This window comes from Aythya marila (assembly GCF_965140915.1).
Source record: "Aythya marila genome assembly, chromosome: 19".
NCBI lineage: Eukaryota > Metazoa > Chordata > Aves > Anseriformes > Anatidae > Aythya > Aythya marila.
Window position 1 is genome coordinate 8,814,007 of NC_139060.1, and position 17,701 is coordinate 8,831,707.

A 17,701-nucleotide genomic window follows, 5' to 3' on the forward strand; every position below is an offset into this window, starting at 1 on the left:
AGCTCCGTGGGCGATGTCTCTGGGTGACGCCAAGTAAAAGCCAAGCAGCACCGAGCACCGCACGGCCTCACGTAGAGCCAGCCAGGCACCATGAACGGCACGAGGTAAGGCAATTTATTGTCTGCCCCTCTAGCAGCAGTGGGGCGGGATGCTCGAGGGTTAGGAGTCCAGTTTGGAAGGAACCGCGTGACCTTCGGTAAGGCGAGCTGCAAGAGAAAACGCCAGAGATGCTGATGGGGAACCAGCCTTCTCCTGCTACCCTGTGTCTTCCTGTGGATGATGTGGCTTCAGCCCCAGCCCGTGGCTGGAGAGTGAGATAAAAGCTACGGATGCGCTCCGCTTCTTCCAGTTCCTCAGGCGCTCAGCTAGAGTTCGTTCTTGCAGGAACCTGGGAAGATGAAAAATAAATCAATAAACCCAGCAGTGTTGTTCCCCGGGGTTTGGTGTGGTGACAGCGCCTGGCTCGTAGCTAACGCAGTTCTCCCGTGCCACTGCTTGGCCAGAGAGGTGTGCGTGGGCTGGGGAGCACTGCCTGACTCCCTGGGGGTTCGTATCACACAACTACAACCTGTTACAGCAGGCTGCACCCACCAAGAGTCAGCCTTTCAGCACCTGCAGGCAAAACCTGCACTGGATGTCTCCAACCACGCTCGTGATGGGCACAGAAGCGCAGAAGCATCCAGGTTTTTGCAGGGTTCTGCCCATAACCAATCCCCATCTTCCAGAAGGTGCTAAATCCTCTCACTGTCTCCTTCCCCCGGAATGATGGGGCTGCCCTAGACCTTTATAAATGTCACCTGTTTTTGCTGGCTTCCCTTTGCCAAACAACGCCCTGCTGGCTCCCTCCCCCTGCCTTTGGGAGCGTGGTGCTCGCCTCCCCAGCCTGGGGAGTCCTGCACAAAGTGTCCCGAGGTGGGGACAGCAGTGACAAAAAGGCTGGGACCAGCCTGTCCCGACTGCAGCCTGTGGAATTGGAAGTAATTGGAAGCAGGCTCTGCCGCTCGCTGAAGCCCCCAGCGCCTCGGCTGGCCCAAGCAGGAGCCCAGGGAGGTTTTGTGGGCTGGGGAAGGAGCTGCGGCCGCAGAGCAGCCAAGGCAGTGGTGCTGCTGGCTGCCAGCTGGCTGTCAGCGGCCTGCTGAGCGCTGACACGGGCTGTGCTAAGCGGGGTAATGCAGGCCTGGAGGGGCTCAAGCGGTCACGGCTTGAGATCTGACCTCGTGCCCTCACCGGTGGTTTAAGGAAGAGGCTTTAACACAGCCCCACTGGGCAGAGAATCGAGGGGTGCAGTTATACCTTTGCGTTACGCTTCACAAGGCACAAAAAATGGATGGCTACGTCACTCTCCAAGGGATGCCCTGCAAACCCCACCGCTCACTGGAGAGAAGGAACGGTCTTGTGTCCTCTGGGGACTTCCAAGAACATGGGAGGGACAGAAGCACGCTTTGCTTGCTGGAGCGGGCTTGGGAGAAGCTAATTTCAGGGCTCTGCAGTCATCCCTTGAAAGAAATCCACGTTACCTTGTGATGTTACTCACATTCCTCGCTGCTGTCACTAATAATATGTACAGGACAATGCCAGGAAACTTGGTCTGCTGTGTGACACTGCTGGGTCTGATAATTACCCCTTTCTGAGATTTTTTTTTTTTAAAGGGTCATTTTGAAGCTTCAAGCAAGCTCTTTGAAGTCTTTTACATCCAAGCCATTACCACAAGCAGTGAGCTGGGACTGGATATGCCCTGAAACCTCGCTGCCCCTTTGTCTCTCCATGTAACCCCTCTGCAGTTAGCAGCAGGCTGCTGCTGCACACCAGCTCCTGAGCCATACAAACCATGGTTGGGTTCTGGGAACGTTGAACTGGAATATTTTCATGGGAAAATTAGCTGCAAATTGCCTACAAGCTGCAGATCAAAATAAAGGGGAGCATGCCAGGCAGGACACACTGCATTCGGTCACACCGACAGCTCTCGCCAGCATCTCTTGCTCAAATCTGCTCAGTTTGCTACCAAGACACCTCCTCTGGTGTGCTGCATGGCAAAGGATTGCTCTATAGACTTCAAGAAACATGCCTAAAACTTCCCAGGCTCATAAATCTGCCAGCTTCAGCACGCTCCCTAAACTTTCCTGATTGCCTTTTTGGACTATTAATTTCCTACAAGTTTGGAATTCTTTTCATTTCACCCCAGACTAAGTTACAATGCTAGAGGAAGGGAACGGAGCTGGTGAAGGTGCTGACTGAGATGTGAGCCACTGCTCATGGTGGGCTCCTGCTGCTTCTGCCTCAGAGCCATGTTTCCGTGTGCTGGTCTTGCTATTCTGGATGCTACGAGGGCAATCAGATGCTGCAGCCTCAAAGACGTCTTTGAAATGAAGCTAATGGGCTGTTTGTGTTCATCTTTTATTAATTACAGGCTGCCGAGTTTGAGGGGAGATGCAGATTAATAGTGGCGTGTGCGTTACTGCTCTGGCTGGCTTGCATCTGGGGCCAACCTCCGCGCCTCCTCCCTGCCCCAGGGCACCACCAGCCCCAGGCTGCTGGCAAAGCAGAGCCCTGGGCTGAGGTCCGAGGCCGGGTTAGCGGCGTTTGGCTGCGTGGGGAGAAACGTGGAGGGACGGAGTGCCACGCTGCAATCCCCCTTCCTCCGGGCACTTACACGTCTCCAGCCGCTCCTCGAGGAAGGAGATCTGCTCGCTCAGCGAGTCGATTCTGTCCAGTTGCTGCAGGGAGTGGGACAGCCGGCTGATGGGGTCTGCGCCGACGTCCTCGGGCTCAGATGTCACGAGGTTGTGGAAGGGGGCCAGCACCAGCTGGAGTTTCTGCGGGGAGAAGGGGAGCCGTCAGCGTGCCCTCCCCGGCCAGGAGCGGTGCTGGAGGGGCGTTTGGTTGTGTTCAAAGGGACACCATGCTGCAAGAGCCGCTGCGAGGCTCTGCAGCAGCGTGGAGCACAGCTGGGAGCCTTGCCTGATCCCTGCCTGTGTGAGGCCGGCGTGGCGTTAAAAATAGAGCAGGGGTGGAGGGAAAGCCTGGCTGCACACAGCCCGGGGTTGGAGCCGGCTGTGCACGGCCGTGGGCCATGGCAGGGAGGGGAAGGAAGGGGCAGAGGGGTGCACCGAACACCCACCTCCTCCAGCGCTTCCACTCTGCTCTTCAGGTCCTTCATTTCTTCCTTCATTTCATTGGAGGGGCCTGAAAAAATATGACCAAGAAAAGGTCGGTTAGTAAAAACCTGAAATTTACCCGAGGTGAAGTGGGACGTGCTGGGCTCAGGCCAAGCACTGCTGCTTGCTGCTCCCCTCCTGCATCCCCAGGGCTCAGGAACCAGATCCAACGCCTGCTCAGAGCACGGACCTGGTGCTACTGTGAGCACGCCTCTCCTGGCTGCTGGAGTACCTAGAACAAGGTGGGGGAGCATTTCAGGCTTCGATGCTTAAAGGACAAAATGCCCGTGTTGTCAGGAGATCAGTTAGCAGCCAGCTCTGCCCTGTCCCTCTCAGCTCAAAGGATTGTCCCTGCTGAGGACCCTGGAGGTGGGACAAAGGCAGGCAGGTGGCGGGGCACGTGCCGGGGGCTGTCCTGCTCTCCCAGGTCTTGCCCTCACGATGCCAGTGCTGGCCACAGCGCATTATTACTCACGGTACGAGTTTGAAGTGTCACAGCGCGTACCAAAAGTAATAATGGGCCGTCACCAGCAGCGCCCGATGCTCCTCGTGGCTCCAGACGTGCCCTGCGAGAAGAACGACGACGATGACGGAGAGCACAGCCCCGGCCCCGGCCACCGCATGCCACAGCGGGCTCTGTCACCAAACTTGTGCACGAGGGTGTTTTTTGGGGTCTCCTGGGTCACTGGGAATAAAGCTGCTGGCTGCTGGCTGCTGTCCTCTCTCCTTTCTCTTGCCAGTCCTGCTCCAGCCACCTTGTGATGCTGAGAGGTAATCCCAGCTTGCATCAAAGGCCCCGAGCAGCTGGGGCTGTGCTGCCTCAGCAGAAGGTTACCTGCTTGGCTGAAGGTTCCTGGCCCGGGGCCCAGCCCGGCGGGTTGGCACTTCTTGTGGTCAGCAGCGAGGCTGAAGCCGTCCCGGCAGGCGCAGCGGAAGCTCCCGGCCGTGTTGACGCAGAGCTGACTGCAGCCGTGGCTCCGGCCGGCACACTCGTCCACATCTGGAAGGAAAGGGAAGGCTCCGTGGGGACGGGGCTGTGGGGTGATGCTCATGGGGGACGAGGGGTGAGGATGGCGGTGCCACACGAGCAGGGTGCTGCTGCTCCCCTGCCACGGCCACGTTGATGTGATGGGACCAGGGGCAGCCAGAGAGGGCTGGCATTTGTGCCAGGCACAGCTCTGGTGTCCCCATACATGAGTCAGAAGCAAAAAGATAAGCTCAGAAATGTCCAAATTCAGGCTGGGGTGGTCACTATCCCCGAGCAGGCGGGCGCAGGCGGCCCTGCACTGCCTCTCGCAGCGCTTGGCTCTCATCCTGGATTTACGGCCGGGGTTTTGGTTCCAGCCAGCCGTGGCGAGGAGCTATCAGCCTTTCAAGTGTGTATAAAACCCAGTAACCTCTCCTCACACGGGGGAGTTATTAAAGCTGTTCCCACAAAGCAAAATGAGCAGAGCTGCTTCCCACGCCCGGGCGAATCTCTTCTAGGCAGTGGGAAAATCCTTTTCCCCCGCGCTGGAGCCAGAGCTGTCAGCGATGCGCTCAGCCCTGCCCTGCCCAGCGTGGGTCAATGCCACACGTTCCTCCTCTGCGTTACAGGAGGGTGGAAAGCCAGGAGCCACGGCAGACGTGGTTTGCACCATGCTGGTGTGCTAAGGGCTGTGGAACTTTGCTGCCTCGGCTCTGCCAGATTTCCCTGCGCCCCGGCGAGAGGCTGCTCTCACGCAGGAGAGCTTCCCTTCCCCTCCACCGCCGGATATTTTTGGTTTATAGATTTAGTCTGTGCAGCAAACGGGTGTCTTAGTTTACAGCGCGAGTTTACAAAGGCTGGGAGATGGGTCACTGCAAATAGAGTCTCGGGCTGACCCCGTGAGTGTGACGGCCGCTCTGCACAAGGCCCTTTGCTGGCTGCAGTCGCAGCAGAGCACAGCCTCTGCTCGTGCTGACCCAGCGTGGAGCAGCAGCAAAGAGCAAATGTGGGTACCAGGGCTGTGCTCTACCTCTGGCAGCACCGGCGCTGACACAGGGAGCTCTGAGCTTCCCTGCTTTCCTGGCTGGACCAGCAGGCATCGCTGCCTGGAGCAGGATGCGTAGGGGTATGTGCGGAGAGGTCACACACAGGTTCCCCTCTGGGCTCTGGGGAGCACCAGGCTTGCTGACGAGCCACAGTGCTGCTCCCTGTCCCCACCGATGGGCCAGGAGAGCAGCGGGGTGCCGTGGGGTGCAGCGGGGTGCCGTGGGGTGCAGTGGGGTGCAGTGGGGTGCAGTGGGGTGCAGTGGGGTGCAGCAGTACCTGTCTGGCAGGAGAGTCCCGTCCAGCCGGGCGGGCAGGAGCAGCGGCCGGGGAAGGCGCAGCGGCCGCCGTTCTGGCACGGCACCTGGCAGAGAGCTGCAAAAGATCAGAAACAGCGTCATTGGCAGGGCTGGGGGTCCCGAGCCCCCTCCCCTGCCACCAAAGGTGTGTGTGCACGCAGCAGCCCCGGCTGCTCAGGCAGCATCAGGCCTGGGAAGTGTCTGGTGCTGAGCTCCGAGCTCTGCTGGGGGCAGATTAGCTGCTGATGTGCTCTGCGTTTGTTTTGTGCTGCACATCACAGTTTCCTCCTGAAAGCATTTCTCTTCCATTACTGCTGATTGATATGGAAAGGACTTACTCATTTTATTTATCCTCCGGTGACCATAAAGTTAATAAACAATCCCGAAGGCAAAACGGCCTGTGAGGCAGCAGAGAAAGGATTGAAATTAATCAGAAATCGAGCCACATTTAGCTGTGCTATCGGAGGCTAAAAATGTAAACGCTTTCCTACAGGGGGAATTGGACTGGTGTCAGTAAACGAGAGAGCTGGGGCCTTGTTTGGGGACCTGAGCTACCTGGACACAAGGTATTGGGGACAGGGAAGGCGAGCACTGGCCCAGGGGTGGCACAGCAGCCTCCTTACCTGTGTTGCAGCTGAGTGCATGGCTGCTGGCTCTGCTCCAGCCAGGACAGCATGAAGCCACGTGCTGGGGCACCTGCCTGTACACCTGCCGGTAGGCAACCTTGTAGATGGTCCTGCAACACAGAAACGGGGCTGAGCTGCGGGACTGACCATCGGGGGCCACCCTGAGCCCCCCACCCCGCTCCCACACCACCCCAGGTGCTTTTTTTTTTTTTTTTTCTGGGAAGGCTCCAGCTCCTGCTCACCGAAAGCAGGCAGCTGCCTCACCTGTAGGTGCTGCAGAGGCGGTGGCCCTGGCAGGTGGTGAGGTAGGGCTGGTACACGGGCTGCACGTGGGACTCGGTGTAGGCGGCCGTGCGGCTCCGCGGCTCGGCGGCGCAGGCCCTGCGGCTGAGCAGAGAGGGGTGATCAGCCTGACCACCCCAAATTACCCGGGGTTGTTGAAACGGCAGTGGCTCGGTGCCTGAGTGAGCCGGGAGGTGACTGCAGGCTGTTTTGGGGCAGGGAGACAACGCTGGCAGCGCTGCGGGCTGCACGGCCTCCTCCTCCCCAGCCCTCACCAAAGGCACTGACGCCCCCTCGTCCACTCACCCCTGCACAGTTCCTCTGTCCTGGACAAGTGGGGCCTAGATTTAGGGGTTGGGATTCACTCAGGGCTGTTCTCCTTTCATTCACTACCTCCCTTCCCCTAAAACCATTCAATTTTAGGTGTATTTTTTCCTCTCCGAGACCTTCTTATTCCTGAACCTGATGCCTCTGTGGTCACCAAAAATTTAATGATTTCACAGAAAGGGTCAGGCTCAAAGCAAAAAGGTAGAGGACAGAGGAAAGTTGCTCTCTGTTCCTTCTAAGATAACTGAGATCCAGTCAAAAATTTTCCCAAGGTTAACAGCCAAAGCAGTATCAGTTAAAGATTCTTTTTCTTCAACATTTTCCAGCCCAAGCAGGTCAGTCCCTCTGAGGAGCTTGTTTGCTTGTCTCAGCCTCCCAGCTCGATTAGAAAATTAGAATTAAAGAGTCTGGGAATTAACATGGACATCAGATGGCTTCCATTAACTCCAGAAAACTCCTCTCAGCCTCACTGGTTAATGTTACAGAAGACACGGTTTTTAAATGGCAATTGTTTGCTTTGCAGATTTTATAATAAAGCTATAGCTGCAGCATGTGCGTGTGAGAGAGGAATCCAGCCTGTGGGTACGGTCATGACCAGAATGCGAAAGGTTCAATGCTAGAGGAGAGTATTTCAATGTAAAAACAAACTTTGTAGAAAATGTGAGCTGAATCTGCTGAGCGTGAGATCCTTTTGGCAGGGGAAGGAATCGGGGCGCTGAGCGCTGGGCACCCTTTGGCCCAGCAGGGAGCTGAGACGTGGTTATTGAGGTGGTGCTGGGATGGATGTAGGGCCCGTGTCAGCCCCAATTCCAGGAAAAGGGAAGGGGAATTGCTGGGGCTGCTGCTCCCAGGGGCCACAAGTGCTGCAGCAGTCCCTGGGGGGTTTAATACCTGCATCCCCTGCACGCTGCAGCCTCTCAGAGCTGGGAGACAGCAGCCGGCTTTGATGGCTCGTTTGCAAGGCTTGACTGGCACGATAGCAAGACAGCATTTTTGAGAGTATTTTTGTGCAAGGATGTGCTTGAAAGGGCCAATAATAATTCCTGAACAGCTCAGGGCCTCTTTAGCTTTTGACTCTCCCGGACAAAAAGCCCAGAGTGCCTTTGTGTCCCCTGCATGGGCTAAACAGAGCCAGGGCATTTTCTCTAGAGGGGTTTTTCGCTTCAGTGGCCCAGCAAACAGACCCCAGTGAGGACCTGCCGAGATGTGGCTGCCCCAGGAACCTTTTCCCAGCTCCTGGCCAGCCCAGCAAGGTGCCCACCACCGGGTGAGGATGAGCCCGTGCTTGTGACAGCTCTGGGAGATGCAGACATAAAGGAGCTTACCCTGCCCGGGCAAAACCCTCCGTGCTGGTCGTGCTGAGGATGAAGGCGAGTCCTGAGAGGAGGCAGCTGAGTCGGGGCATGTCCTGTCCCCTCCTGCTGCCTGCTGGGCTGTGCGGCACGGACCAGGGTCACTCCTCGGTGGGAAGCGCTGGCTCCTACTGCATGGCTCACGCTTCAGCGGGGAACCCTGGAAGAGAGCAAAAAAAAAAAAGGTGTGAAGACGTGGTGCCCACACCCAGCCCATGACATCCGACAGGGCACAGCGTGACACCGACAGCCAGGCTGGCTCTAAGGGGACAGGAATTTCCCTGTGAGGCATCCACCCAGGGTGGGATGTGGTGGCAGCACTGCCCTCGTTGGGCTGTGCAGAGGGAACCTGCATCGTTCGAAATAGGCAGCCAATTCCAGGCAGCAAGGCCAAAACAATGCCCTGTAATTTCTTAATCCATACAGCATTGTGGAGCTGCATTTTCCCACCACATAACATGCTGAAATCTGATCTTCTTCTCTTTAACATACACGCTCTTGCCAGAGAAAAGTGCTTTAAGGGCCATATGTCCCGTCCGCAGAGTCAGTACTAACCAAGTTGGAAATAGAGGCTTTGATTTTCTAGCAGAGGACAAATTTGAAACAGGGCTGAAGGAGGTCAGTAACAATATCTAATTTACACAGTGTCTAATTTATACAAAAGAGTTGGCCTCCGGATGGCAGCAGTTAAAGGAGGAAGAAATAAAGAAACCCACCTTAAACACACGACAATTAAAGAAAGAATCATGCTTTCTGATTAAACCCTGAAAAAGGAGTTGCTTCACTGGGGTACAACACAACGAGGAGAATCCTTCTGAAACCGCAGAGCTACCTAAAAGTTTTAAAATCCCCAGGTGAGGTGGGATGAGAATGGACTGGAGAGTTGCAGGTTCATCCCCAAACTTCCATGGACAATTCCTAACGCCGGGTTTTTGGGGATGATCATCCCAAAGCTGTAGACCTGTAGCTCTCCAAGTCCTCCTCCAAGGCAGGCAGCAGCATCTCTTCGTGTAAGAAGATTTATCGCTGTAAAACGCAGCCCCAGGAGCTCGCTCCACCACCAAACCCGGGGCAGAAGCTGAGGGCCTGGCTCCAGAAGCACATTAAGGGGGTGGCAACGCCACCACCCTCTGGCTGCACACGCCTGGGCCCAGCTTAACCAAGGTGTGAGCCTGGCTTTGAGGGGGAAAGGAGGATTTGGGGGATACGCAGCCTGCAGCCCTCCATTCTCCTACCTTTCCTCCAGACTTAACAGAACTTCTCATGTTTTAATGATTAATAAATCAGGAAAGACCTGTGGGAAAGCTCTTAAAAACCAGTAAAGCAATATTTTTTTAGTCCCCAGTCCTTCTGGAGACATCCCAGGGACACCGGTGTATAAGGACGGACTCAATCCCTGCTGCTCAGACAGGGGCTTTCCACATTTTCCCCACAGGCACAGATCCTGAGCTAGTGGTGCTCCTCCAGAAGCCTCCAAGTTGAGCCCTGCCAACCATCGCAGGCCTCCCACAGAATTCCTGCAGCCACCAGGGGAGCTTTCCCTGTGGGGAAGGGCAGAAACGCAGGGCAGGAGCCGAAAATCCAGACGGGTTGTTTTTCTCTTTGGACTTGGGGCAGCGCTGCCCTACCTCAAGTGGTCCGAGCATCCCCTCGGGACATCAAATCCTGGTTGCTTAATATCAGATGGAGTTTTGAAAGCGGAAAATATCATAGCCTGTGCTTGTCTCTTTTATGAGCTTACGAAAATTGTGAAAATCGGGCTCTTGAAAGCTGCAGAAGATCCTCCAACCTGTTGCCTCTATCTATCCTGGTACCCCATTTTTAAAGCACATCATTTAAGGAAAAGCTTTTCAGGTTTGAGGGGAAAAAAAGGGAAAAAAAAATAATAAAGCAAAAAGCCTTTTTTCAGTGTCTTTCTCATTTCTTGAATGCTGAGCTGAAGCCCCACGGCTTGGCAAGTGAAACTACGTAGGTGCATCTGAGCTTCTGCTGGTTTAGGGGGCAGCAAAGGCTCCTCGGCCAGCCCTGTGCTCTGTGGGTCCTTCTCCAGCAGCCGGAAACATCCCCATTTCGCTTCCAAGCCCTCTCTCTAACTCACAGCAGGACCCAAGGGGAAAATACAACCCCAGAAGCAGGTGAGCAGCAGGAAAACGCTCACCCGAGGCAGGCGAGCAGCACCTCATCCTGCTCTGCCTCCAAAAACCCAGGCTAAAAGCTCCAGGTGATGCCAGCAGCACGAGCCGGGGGCTGCCTCCAGAAGTGATGCCAGAGGCTCCAGCCCCTCCGAGGGATGCGATTCCCCCCGAGCTGCATTTCTACCACCAGCGTGGCCCGATTTTGGAGGTGAGCCCGCATCTCGCAGCCCTGCAGCTCGGTGCCCAGGCCCTTGGGGAGGGTCGGGAGCTGCAGTAGGGGCGCAGCTTTCCCCCCCCTTCTGACCCCTTCCAGCCGCTCCCCTGGGTCGAGGAGCAGGGGCAGGGGGATGGATGCTGCTCGGCAGCGCGGAGCTGAGCGCAGGGACCTGGGGACAGGGGGTGGGGGGCACCCGGGATGCGGGCACCCCCCGTAGGGTGCCAGCACCCCCCACAGGGTACCAGCACCCCCCGCAGGGTGCCAGCACCCCCCCTAGGGTGCCAGCACCCCCCCCCAGGGTGCCAGCACCCCCCCAAGGGTGCCAGCAACCCCCCAGGGTGCCAGCACCCCCTCCAGGGTGCCCCTCTCCCCCCGGGGCACGACACCCCCTTGCCCCAGCCCCCCCAGCCCCTCTCCCCCTTCCTTTTACCCCCCTTTTACCCCTCCCCACGCCTTCCCCTTCTCCCCCCGAGGATGCGGACCCCCCCCCCAGCCGTGCCGAGCCCCCCGGGGGGGGCTCCGCAGCCTCCGGGACTCACCGGTGGCGGTGGCGGAGCCGCGGAGTCGCCTCCTCGCCGCTGCCCCCCCCCGGCGTTTCCTTCCCCCCCCCCCCAAGCCCCAGCCGGTCCCTCCGCCCCGGCCCAATGAGCAGGAAAAGCGGAGCCTCCCGGAGAAAGAGGATGGGGGGGGGAGAAGCGCCGGGACACGGGGGGGAGCCGCCTGCCCCCGCCCCGATGTGTCGCCCCCCTCCCCAAAACCTCCGGACCCCCCCCATGCTGGCTGCCAGCAGCCCCCCGGGGGTGGGGGGATGCGCAGGGACCGGGCAGAGCATGGCCATGGGAGGGGGGGGACACAGGGTGACAAGTGCCAGGGGTCCCCGAGGGGGTCCTGACCCTTTTGGGGGGGCTGCTGGGGTGTCCCCAGGGCTGTCAGGGGGCTGTGCTGGTGGCCGGGCTTACCTGCAGGGCGTCCATACAGCCCCCAAGGGCATCAGGGGGGCAAGGTCCCGGCCCCCTCCCCGCACACCAGCTCCCCTGGGTGGGCAGCGGGTTCAGGGTAAGAGGAAGACCCCAGCATAGCCCCCGTCCCCTTACAGGCTTCCTGAAGCCGTCCATCACCAGTGTGAATTTATTCCTCTTTCCCTAAAAAAGGCTGCACGTGGCTCTGCATCACCTTCCCCCCGAAACCCAACGGCTGTGGGGTCCCGCCGTGCCCCTTTAATCCCCCTGGACTCCTCACAAAACTCCTCACAAAACTCCTCACACCACCAAAGTCCTGCAGGACTGCCAGGACAGGGAGGCTGCTTTTCGGCCAGCCCTAAAGGATGCTCGGAGGGTTCCTGGGACGCCCTGGGGCAGATGCGGCAGCTTTTTGGTGTGAAATGCCCGCTTATTTACCAAAGAAAACCCTGCGCTTCTCTGCTTCCCTTCGTGCCGAAGTGCCACTTGTTTGGTCTACGTTTTTCCTCGGGAAATTAGAGCACGGAGCTTTATTGTTTTTCAAAGGACTGAGGCGCCTGGAGCCAGCCTTCAAGATAGCAGGGGCCTGATGTGTGGCTGAGTGGCAGGATACACCCCCCCGGGAACAGTTGTTCCCATTAAGCTTTGCAATTTATTATTATTTTTTTTTAATGAAACCATGTAGGCATTTAAAGGAAATGTTTACCAGTTAAACAGTAATGGCTCCAGAAGAGCAGCCGGGGTCACTGCCCCGTCCCCTCTATTTCCCTGTGGATGCTCAGATTGCCTCGGAGCTGCCCTGGGTCACGCTGCGCCCCCCAGGAAAGCCGGGGCGTGCTGCTGGGGGGCTCTCAGGTGGGCTCGTGTAACTGGAGCATGACTGCTTTGCTCAGGCCCTCTTTAGGGAAGGGAAAAGAGCAGATGGGAATCAGCTCCGGGACGTGCTTGTGGAGAAAAAGCTTCACCACGAGGCAGGACGGAGCGTGCTGGGGACGGGATCCCTCCCGCAGCCAGGGACAGGATCCCTGACGCCGGTGGAAGCACGGCTCCACGTTACACCTTAGGTTGCACGAGCAGGAAACAGGAGGGTTTGCTCGCCCCGCCTGGATCCAGCAAACCTCTGGGGGCTGATTTCAGCTCACGTAATCTCATCAGTGCAAAGCACAGGCAACTTTTCCCTAGAGCCTCAAAGGGACGGTAATTATCTTATTATGCAGAGAACACCACTGTTTTTTTTTTTTTGTTTTTTTTTCTGGTTTATGGGGAGATGAACAGTGCCTGATAGTCAGCTTGTCTAATAGTTGCAAAACATCTTTGGAAGCTGGTGGAAAGCTTCTCCGTGTGACCATACTGAAATGCATCTAATTTCGCGACCGAGACTCTCACCTTATTCGTGGTGCTCTGTCATCTGTCCCGAGCGGGGATCCTTCCCTGAAGCAGCATCTTGGCTTCTTACTGTCAGGACAGAAAGAAAAAAAATGTGGTTACACTCTCTGTGTCCTGTGGGAAGGTATCAGGGATCCAGCCCTTGCCCATGAGGGACCCGGAGCTCCTTGAGGATTGGGGTGAGCACGGGATCGTGGCTGCAGAGCGCCCGTGTCTGGCATCCAGCTGGTGTGCTGGAGAGGCACGGACACAGCATTCATGGTGGAAGGGTGCCGGGAGGGCCATCTCGTCCCTCCTGAGCAGTACAGCTGGGCAGCGAGGGCTTTAGGAACATCCAAGGGGGCCTTGCAGTGGGGTCACACTGCTGTGAGCCTGGTGGGAAAGGCTGGGCAGACCCGCAGTGCCCTTGCACCCTTTGGGATAGAGCAGACAGGGACACGAGCGAGGGCAGAGCCCAGCAGGACTGCCTAAAAGGCAGCGCCAGGACTTCACTAGACACTGAGCTCTCCCCTCTCAGCAGTTTCCCTGCTGCACAAGGCTGGGATTTTCCATGAACCCCCAAGAGCAGGTTCCCCACCTCTCCGGGGTGCCCCATCCCTGCTGACACAGCCCGGCTGTACCAAAATTCCCTCCTGCTCGCTTATGATCCCACCCGCTGCAGCCCAACACCGTATTTTGCCACCTGCAACACTTGCAGACGTTGATTTAGGGCCTAAGCTCCCTCAATCCCCAGGCAACTTTTGCACGAGTCCCCGGGGATGGCGAGAAAGGGGATGGACCCGTTCCCTCACGGCACGCAGCCTTCAGCTCCTCGTGGGACATCAGCACGTTGCAGGGCTAAGCACAACACCTCAAGGCCTTTGTGAGCGCCCTTTCAGCCATCCCACAATAATTCCCGGAGTGCACTGCAGCGATTTGAAATTTCTGCAATTATTTGAATTGCAAAATGTTTGCTTTTCAGCTCCATTGGCTTGGCCAAATCTTTGCGCAAGCAAGTGCCCGTGTTATCCGCTTAAGAACTGCGTATAGCACATTAAAAGAGCATTTAATCCTCCGCTCAGAGGGAGGATTCAGTGTCTTGTGTGCTAATATTCATTATGTCGGGAGGAAATCCCCCAGGATACAGCCTGGCAAAGTTCCCTTGGAGGCAGTGGAGGTGTGCCAGTTGGGCGCAGGGGCAGATCAGATCTGTTGGCTCTGTTAATACAGGTGTGATGAGGCTCTGACAGTGGCAGTAAGGGATTTTGGCTCCCGACTGAGAGTCTGGCTGAATTTGGAGTCCTCCCTGGGCTGGCATTTTCCCTGCTTCCTCCGAAGCTTTCTCCCTTGCACTTCAGAAGCATACTCCCACGACATCTAATATTAATGCTTGTCTCCAGGCCAAGGAAGAAATGTTTCTGCACAACCTCCCTCTCAGATTGAACATTAAATCTCGTCTCCCACTGGTTTTACCACCAGCGTGTACTATGAGCTAAACCGAGCCTCACCCAGGGAAGGTCTCAAACCATCCACCAGGCGGGCTTTGAAGGTGAAAACACCACAACCCCCAAATCCGACCGTCCCGTGGGGCACCAAAGGCTCCCCGTGCAGGAGGAGAGCTTGGGGGGCATGAAAGTGTCTGCAGCAGGGGCTCTGTCGGCACGAAAAAGGAATGATTAACGGAGGAGACCTCATAAGAGACCAGCATTAAGGTCCCACAGCAGGATCTGCTCCTCGAGGGGAGTGCTTACAGCCCTTTGCACCAGCCGGGATGCGCCCACGTACGGGAGAGCTTCCCAAAACGGGGGCCAGAGGTGCTGAGGTGGCAGCTGGAGGTGGATGGATGGGGACACGGACAGAAGAGTGACACACATACAGATGCAAAACCTCTCAGCTGCTCCAAACCGGGGCTGGCTGCATACCTGCTGTGCACAATGGTCTCTTGCTGGCCTCCACGGGGGTCTGGCACAGAACCGGGAGTGCTTGTGAAAGAAATAGGAATTTTCGGTGATTCGAAAAAAAAAAAAGGGGGGGTCTGCTTTTCCTGGTTTAGGACAAATTCTCCTTCTCGGGCTTTTCGTAAGGCTGTCTGCAAACTTTACACTAAAGTTTAGGCTTTGGAGCAGCCTCTGCTCTGCAGAACTCTGCGAGGAAAAAGACCTCCCACTATTCTATTATGTTCCATATTGTTCTCCATTGCGTCAGCTGCAGAGCAGTTATCTCAGTGGAAATCTAGAGGCGTCCATTGATGTCAGTGGGATCAAAGCAGGTCAAACCAAGAAAAGTACTTGGCCCATAGCACTGGGTCTCTCACCACCAGTTGCCTCTGCTATGCGTATTATGACCCAGATCTCATTCCCACAAAGCGATTTTTTTTCTCTGAGTAAGGACTCCTCAAGCAGGACCATGTTATAAATCGAGTCTGCGACAGGGACATACGGCAGCCTGCAACTGTGCAAAAAACAAAGGTGCGAACAGGGCAGCATCCTGCAGCCACGTTTATTTTCTTTTAGTACACACCATTCTGATATACGTTTAGGGGAGGCAGTAACGGCTTCTGTATACAAACTGGAAATGATTCATCTCACTCAGGAATAAACTGAATTTTGCTGCTTTCTGTGAAATTTCCCTGGCCAAAAAAAAAAAAGTAGTGTTAGTCAGTGGGGAATGGTTCCCGCCCTGCCTTTCCCTTCTGCGTTTTTCCAGTGAATCACTCCCCAAGGAGCGCACGGAAAGTGCAGTGGGAACGGCTGGGAGTTGCATGCATGGCTCAGCTGGTCTCTTAATCACAGCCATGCCAGCGAGAGCATTCAGCACAAGACTGTTTTTTTCATTTTTTTTCCCCTCTAATTATCCTTCAGTATCAGGAGAAAGTCTCCAGTTCCAGAAATCTGCACTAAGCGGAGCTCCTCTCTGCCATCACCTCCCCGGCTACAGGCAGACGGGAAGCCAAGGGTTTGCTTTGGGAGAGGGGACAGAGAATTAAATAACATTTTTTTATTCCCCTCTTCTGTTTGCAAAGACCCCTCCCTTCCTTTTCCTTCGCTGTCTGGTCTGAAAGCTCAAGTTAAATCTTCCCTTGTGTTTCAGCATGTCCTTCTGCTGCTGGTGTGACTGTGAGTCAGGTTCGTTTACTCTAATTTGTTGCAGTTTGTAAATCTATCTCCCCAGAGCCAGTCCCATCTGCAGCAGCAGAGTCTGGGAAGTGGCTCAAATAATCCTGCATCCCAGATTCAATTTCTCTTCCTTACCTCTAGGGAAAGTTGTACAGAGCTGATAGTTTAGCAGCATAGAGAGGAACTAACTCAATCCCCGGAATTAATTCTTGATCACAGGGAACAACATTCAGAGGGCAGGCTGGGGGGTTTCTGTACGCACCGCTAACCCCACTGATACCCAGAGAGGTGCATTTGCAGGGGAGGCTCAGGGTCCAGCCACCGCATCTGGGCTTCAGTCTTACACCACCTCCCAGGCAGTGCCAAAGCTTGCCAACCCACTTTCACATTACTTTTATCATCTGCAAAACCTTAGTATTTCTTCTGTGAATGTTAGGCCCTGTGAAAAAGTATACCTAATTATTTCTGTCAAGAATATTCACTGGCTTGGTCCTGCCCCGCATGCCTGGGTAGCCCTGCCGCTCCTACCCACAGCCCACCTTTTATCCTCAAATACTCCCGATGAGCCACTGAAAGCCTGCTCCCTGCATTGTGTAATGCCACAGATCAGTAGGGCAGGACGCACAGGTCTGCAGGTAGCTGAAAAAAACCTGTATGCAAAACACCCACGGTTATAAATTAAGAGGCTTTGCTGAGCTCCTGGCAGGCAAACCACAGCACGCTCTGGGCTCGCAGTTATCCAGCACCAACCTCAGCAAGGCCAGTCCCTGCCCTGAGCTTTGTCCAGCCCTGTGTCCTGCCTGTCCCCAAGGGCTGAGCTCTGCCACTGCCACCCGAAATCGGCAGCACAGCAGCAGCATGGCCCAGGGGCCCACTGCCGCCGGCTGTGCAGGGGGAATGGGTGCAGGTGGCAGGGCGTGGGTGCAAGGATGAACAACGTGGGGTTACTGCAGAGGCACTCCGAGAGACAGACAGATGCAAAAAGAGAAGGAATGACAGAACGAAAGGCGGTTTGCTAGGAATTTCCAGCTGTCTTATATACGTATCTTTGCGTGCACAGGCGTTGCAGCCTTCCTCTGCATGCGCAAGGGCTAAAATAAACCCTCTGTCCAGCAGCCAGGACTCTTCTGTTCCTGGAAAACAGCCTAAGCACCAGTGGAGTGAATTAAAATAATAGTGCTATGGGCTGGGCTCAGCTCTGAGCAAACCAGCACCGGAGCCATCCCTCAGCTCGGCACACAGGCAGCTGGCAGCGGGGTAGCCGAGGGATGCTTCGCAAACCTGTTTGCTCGGCGGCGCTTCGTCATTTCTGCATCCTTGCCCTCAAAACCCCACCGCAGCCTGACAAGCACAACCCCTCCGCCCCATCCCGTCGCAGTCTATCCCCTCGGTGGTGATGGCCGTGTCTCGTACCGTACCTGCGGCGCCCCGCTGTCCCCCGCCGTGCCGGGACCGTCCCTGTCGCTGCTCTGCCCCGTGGCTGCCAGCCGCCATCCCCGCATGGCCGCCCTGGGCCAGGGCCCGGCTGCCCGCCTCGCGCCCCCCGCATGGCCGGCCGCCGGCCGCGCACAGGCAGGAGGTGACTGCTGAGGTGGAAGGGTGGCTTTTTATGCTTTTCTTCCTGTATAAATCAGGCCGGGGATGGACAATCCCAGACAGGACTTCCTGTGTGTGTTGTGCGCTGATAACGGGCGCTGTGAGGAGAACAAACACGGCTGCCGCATGCCCGGAGGGGAGAGGGGCTGTGGGGCGGCACCCCCACCCTGTGCCTGCCAGGCCCCAAGATGGAGGGGACACAGCTGGCTGCCATCAGGGCCATGTGGAAGGACAGGCGGCCAAGGAGGAGGCACTGCCCGC

General features: G+C 56.4%; 1 protein-coding gene across 3 annotated transcripts; it reads right to left on the reverse strand.

Annotated features, from left to right (window-relative positions):
* Positions 1-93: 93 nt before the first annotated feature.
* Positions 94-17,421, reverse strand: EGFL7 (EGF like domain multiple 7). Of its 3 annotated transcripts, none has more exons than XM_082775357.1 (10): positions 17,263-17,421; positions 12,750-12,818; positions 8,026-8,212; positions 6,356-6,478; positions 6,089-6,201; positions 5,446-5,541; positions 3,991-4,155; positions 3,119-3,183; positions 2,651-2,813; positions 94-388 (listed from the first exon to the last, which is right to left on the reverse strand). In XM_082775357.1, exons 3-10 carry the CDS (start codon positions 8,103-8,105, stop codon positions 366-368), a joined length of 828 nt encoding a protein of 275 aa, XP_082631483.1. In that variant the 5' UTR covers positions 8,106-8,212; positions 12,750-12,818; positions 17,263-17,421; the 3' UTR covers positions 94-365. The 3 variants fall into 3 exon arrangements, with proteins under 3 accessions (XP_082631483.1, XP_082631484.1, XP_082631485.1); XM_082775358.1 differs by having other exon boundaries at positions 17,258-17,421; XM_082775359.1 differs by lacking the exon at positions 17,263-17,421 and adding an exon at positions 14,651-14,673.
* Between the last annotated feature and the right edge of the window lie 280 nt (positions 17,422-17,701).

What these genes read in the sequence shown, in the direction of transcription:
- EGFL7 (XM_082775357.1), bottom strand. Translation starts at nt 8,105, where the DNA reads ATGCCCCGACTCAGCTGCCTCCTCTCAGGACTCGCCTTCATCCTCAGC. An exon ending in TGCACTCAGCTGCAACACAG is followed by an intron (nt 5,542 to 6,088) that starts GTAAGGAGGCTG and finishes GATCTTTTGCAG; the next exon opens with CTCTCTGCCAGGTGCCGTGC. An exon ending in GGGACTCTCCTGCCAGACAG is followed by an intron (nt 4,156 to 5,445) that starts GTACTGCTGCAC and finishes CTTTCCTTCCAG; the next exon opens with ATGTGGACGAGTGTGCCGGC.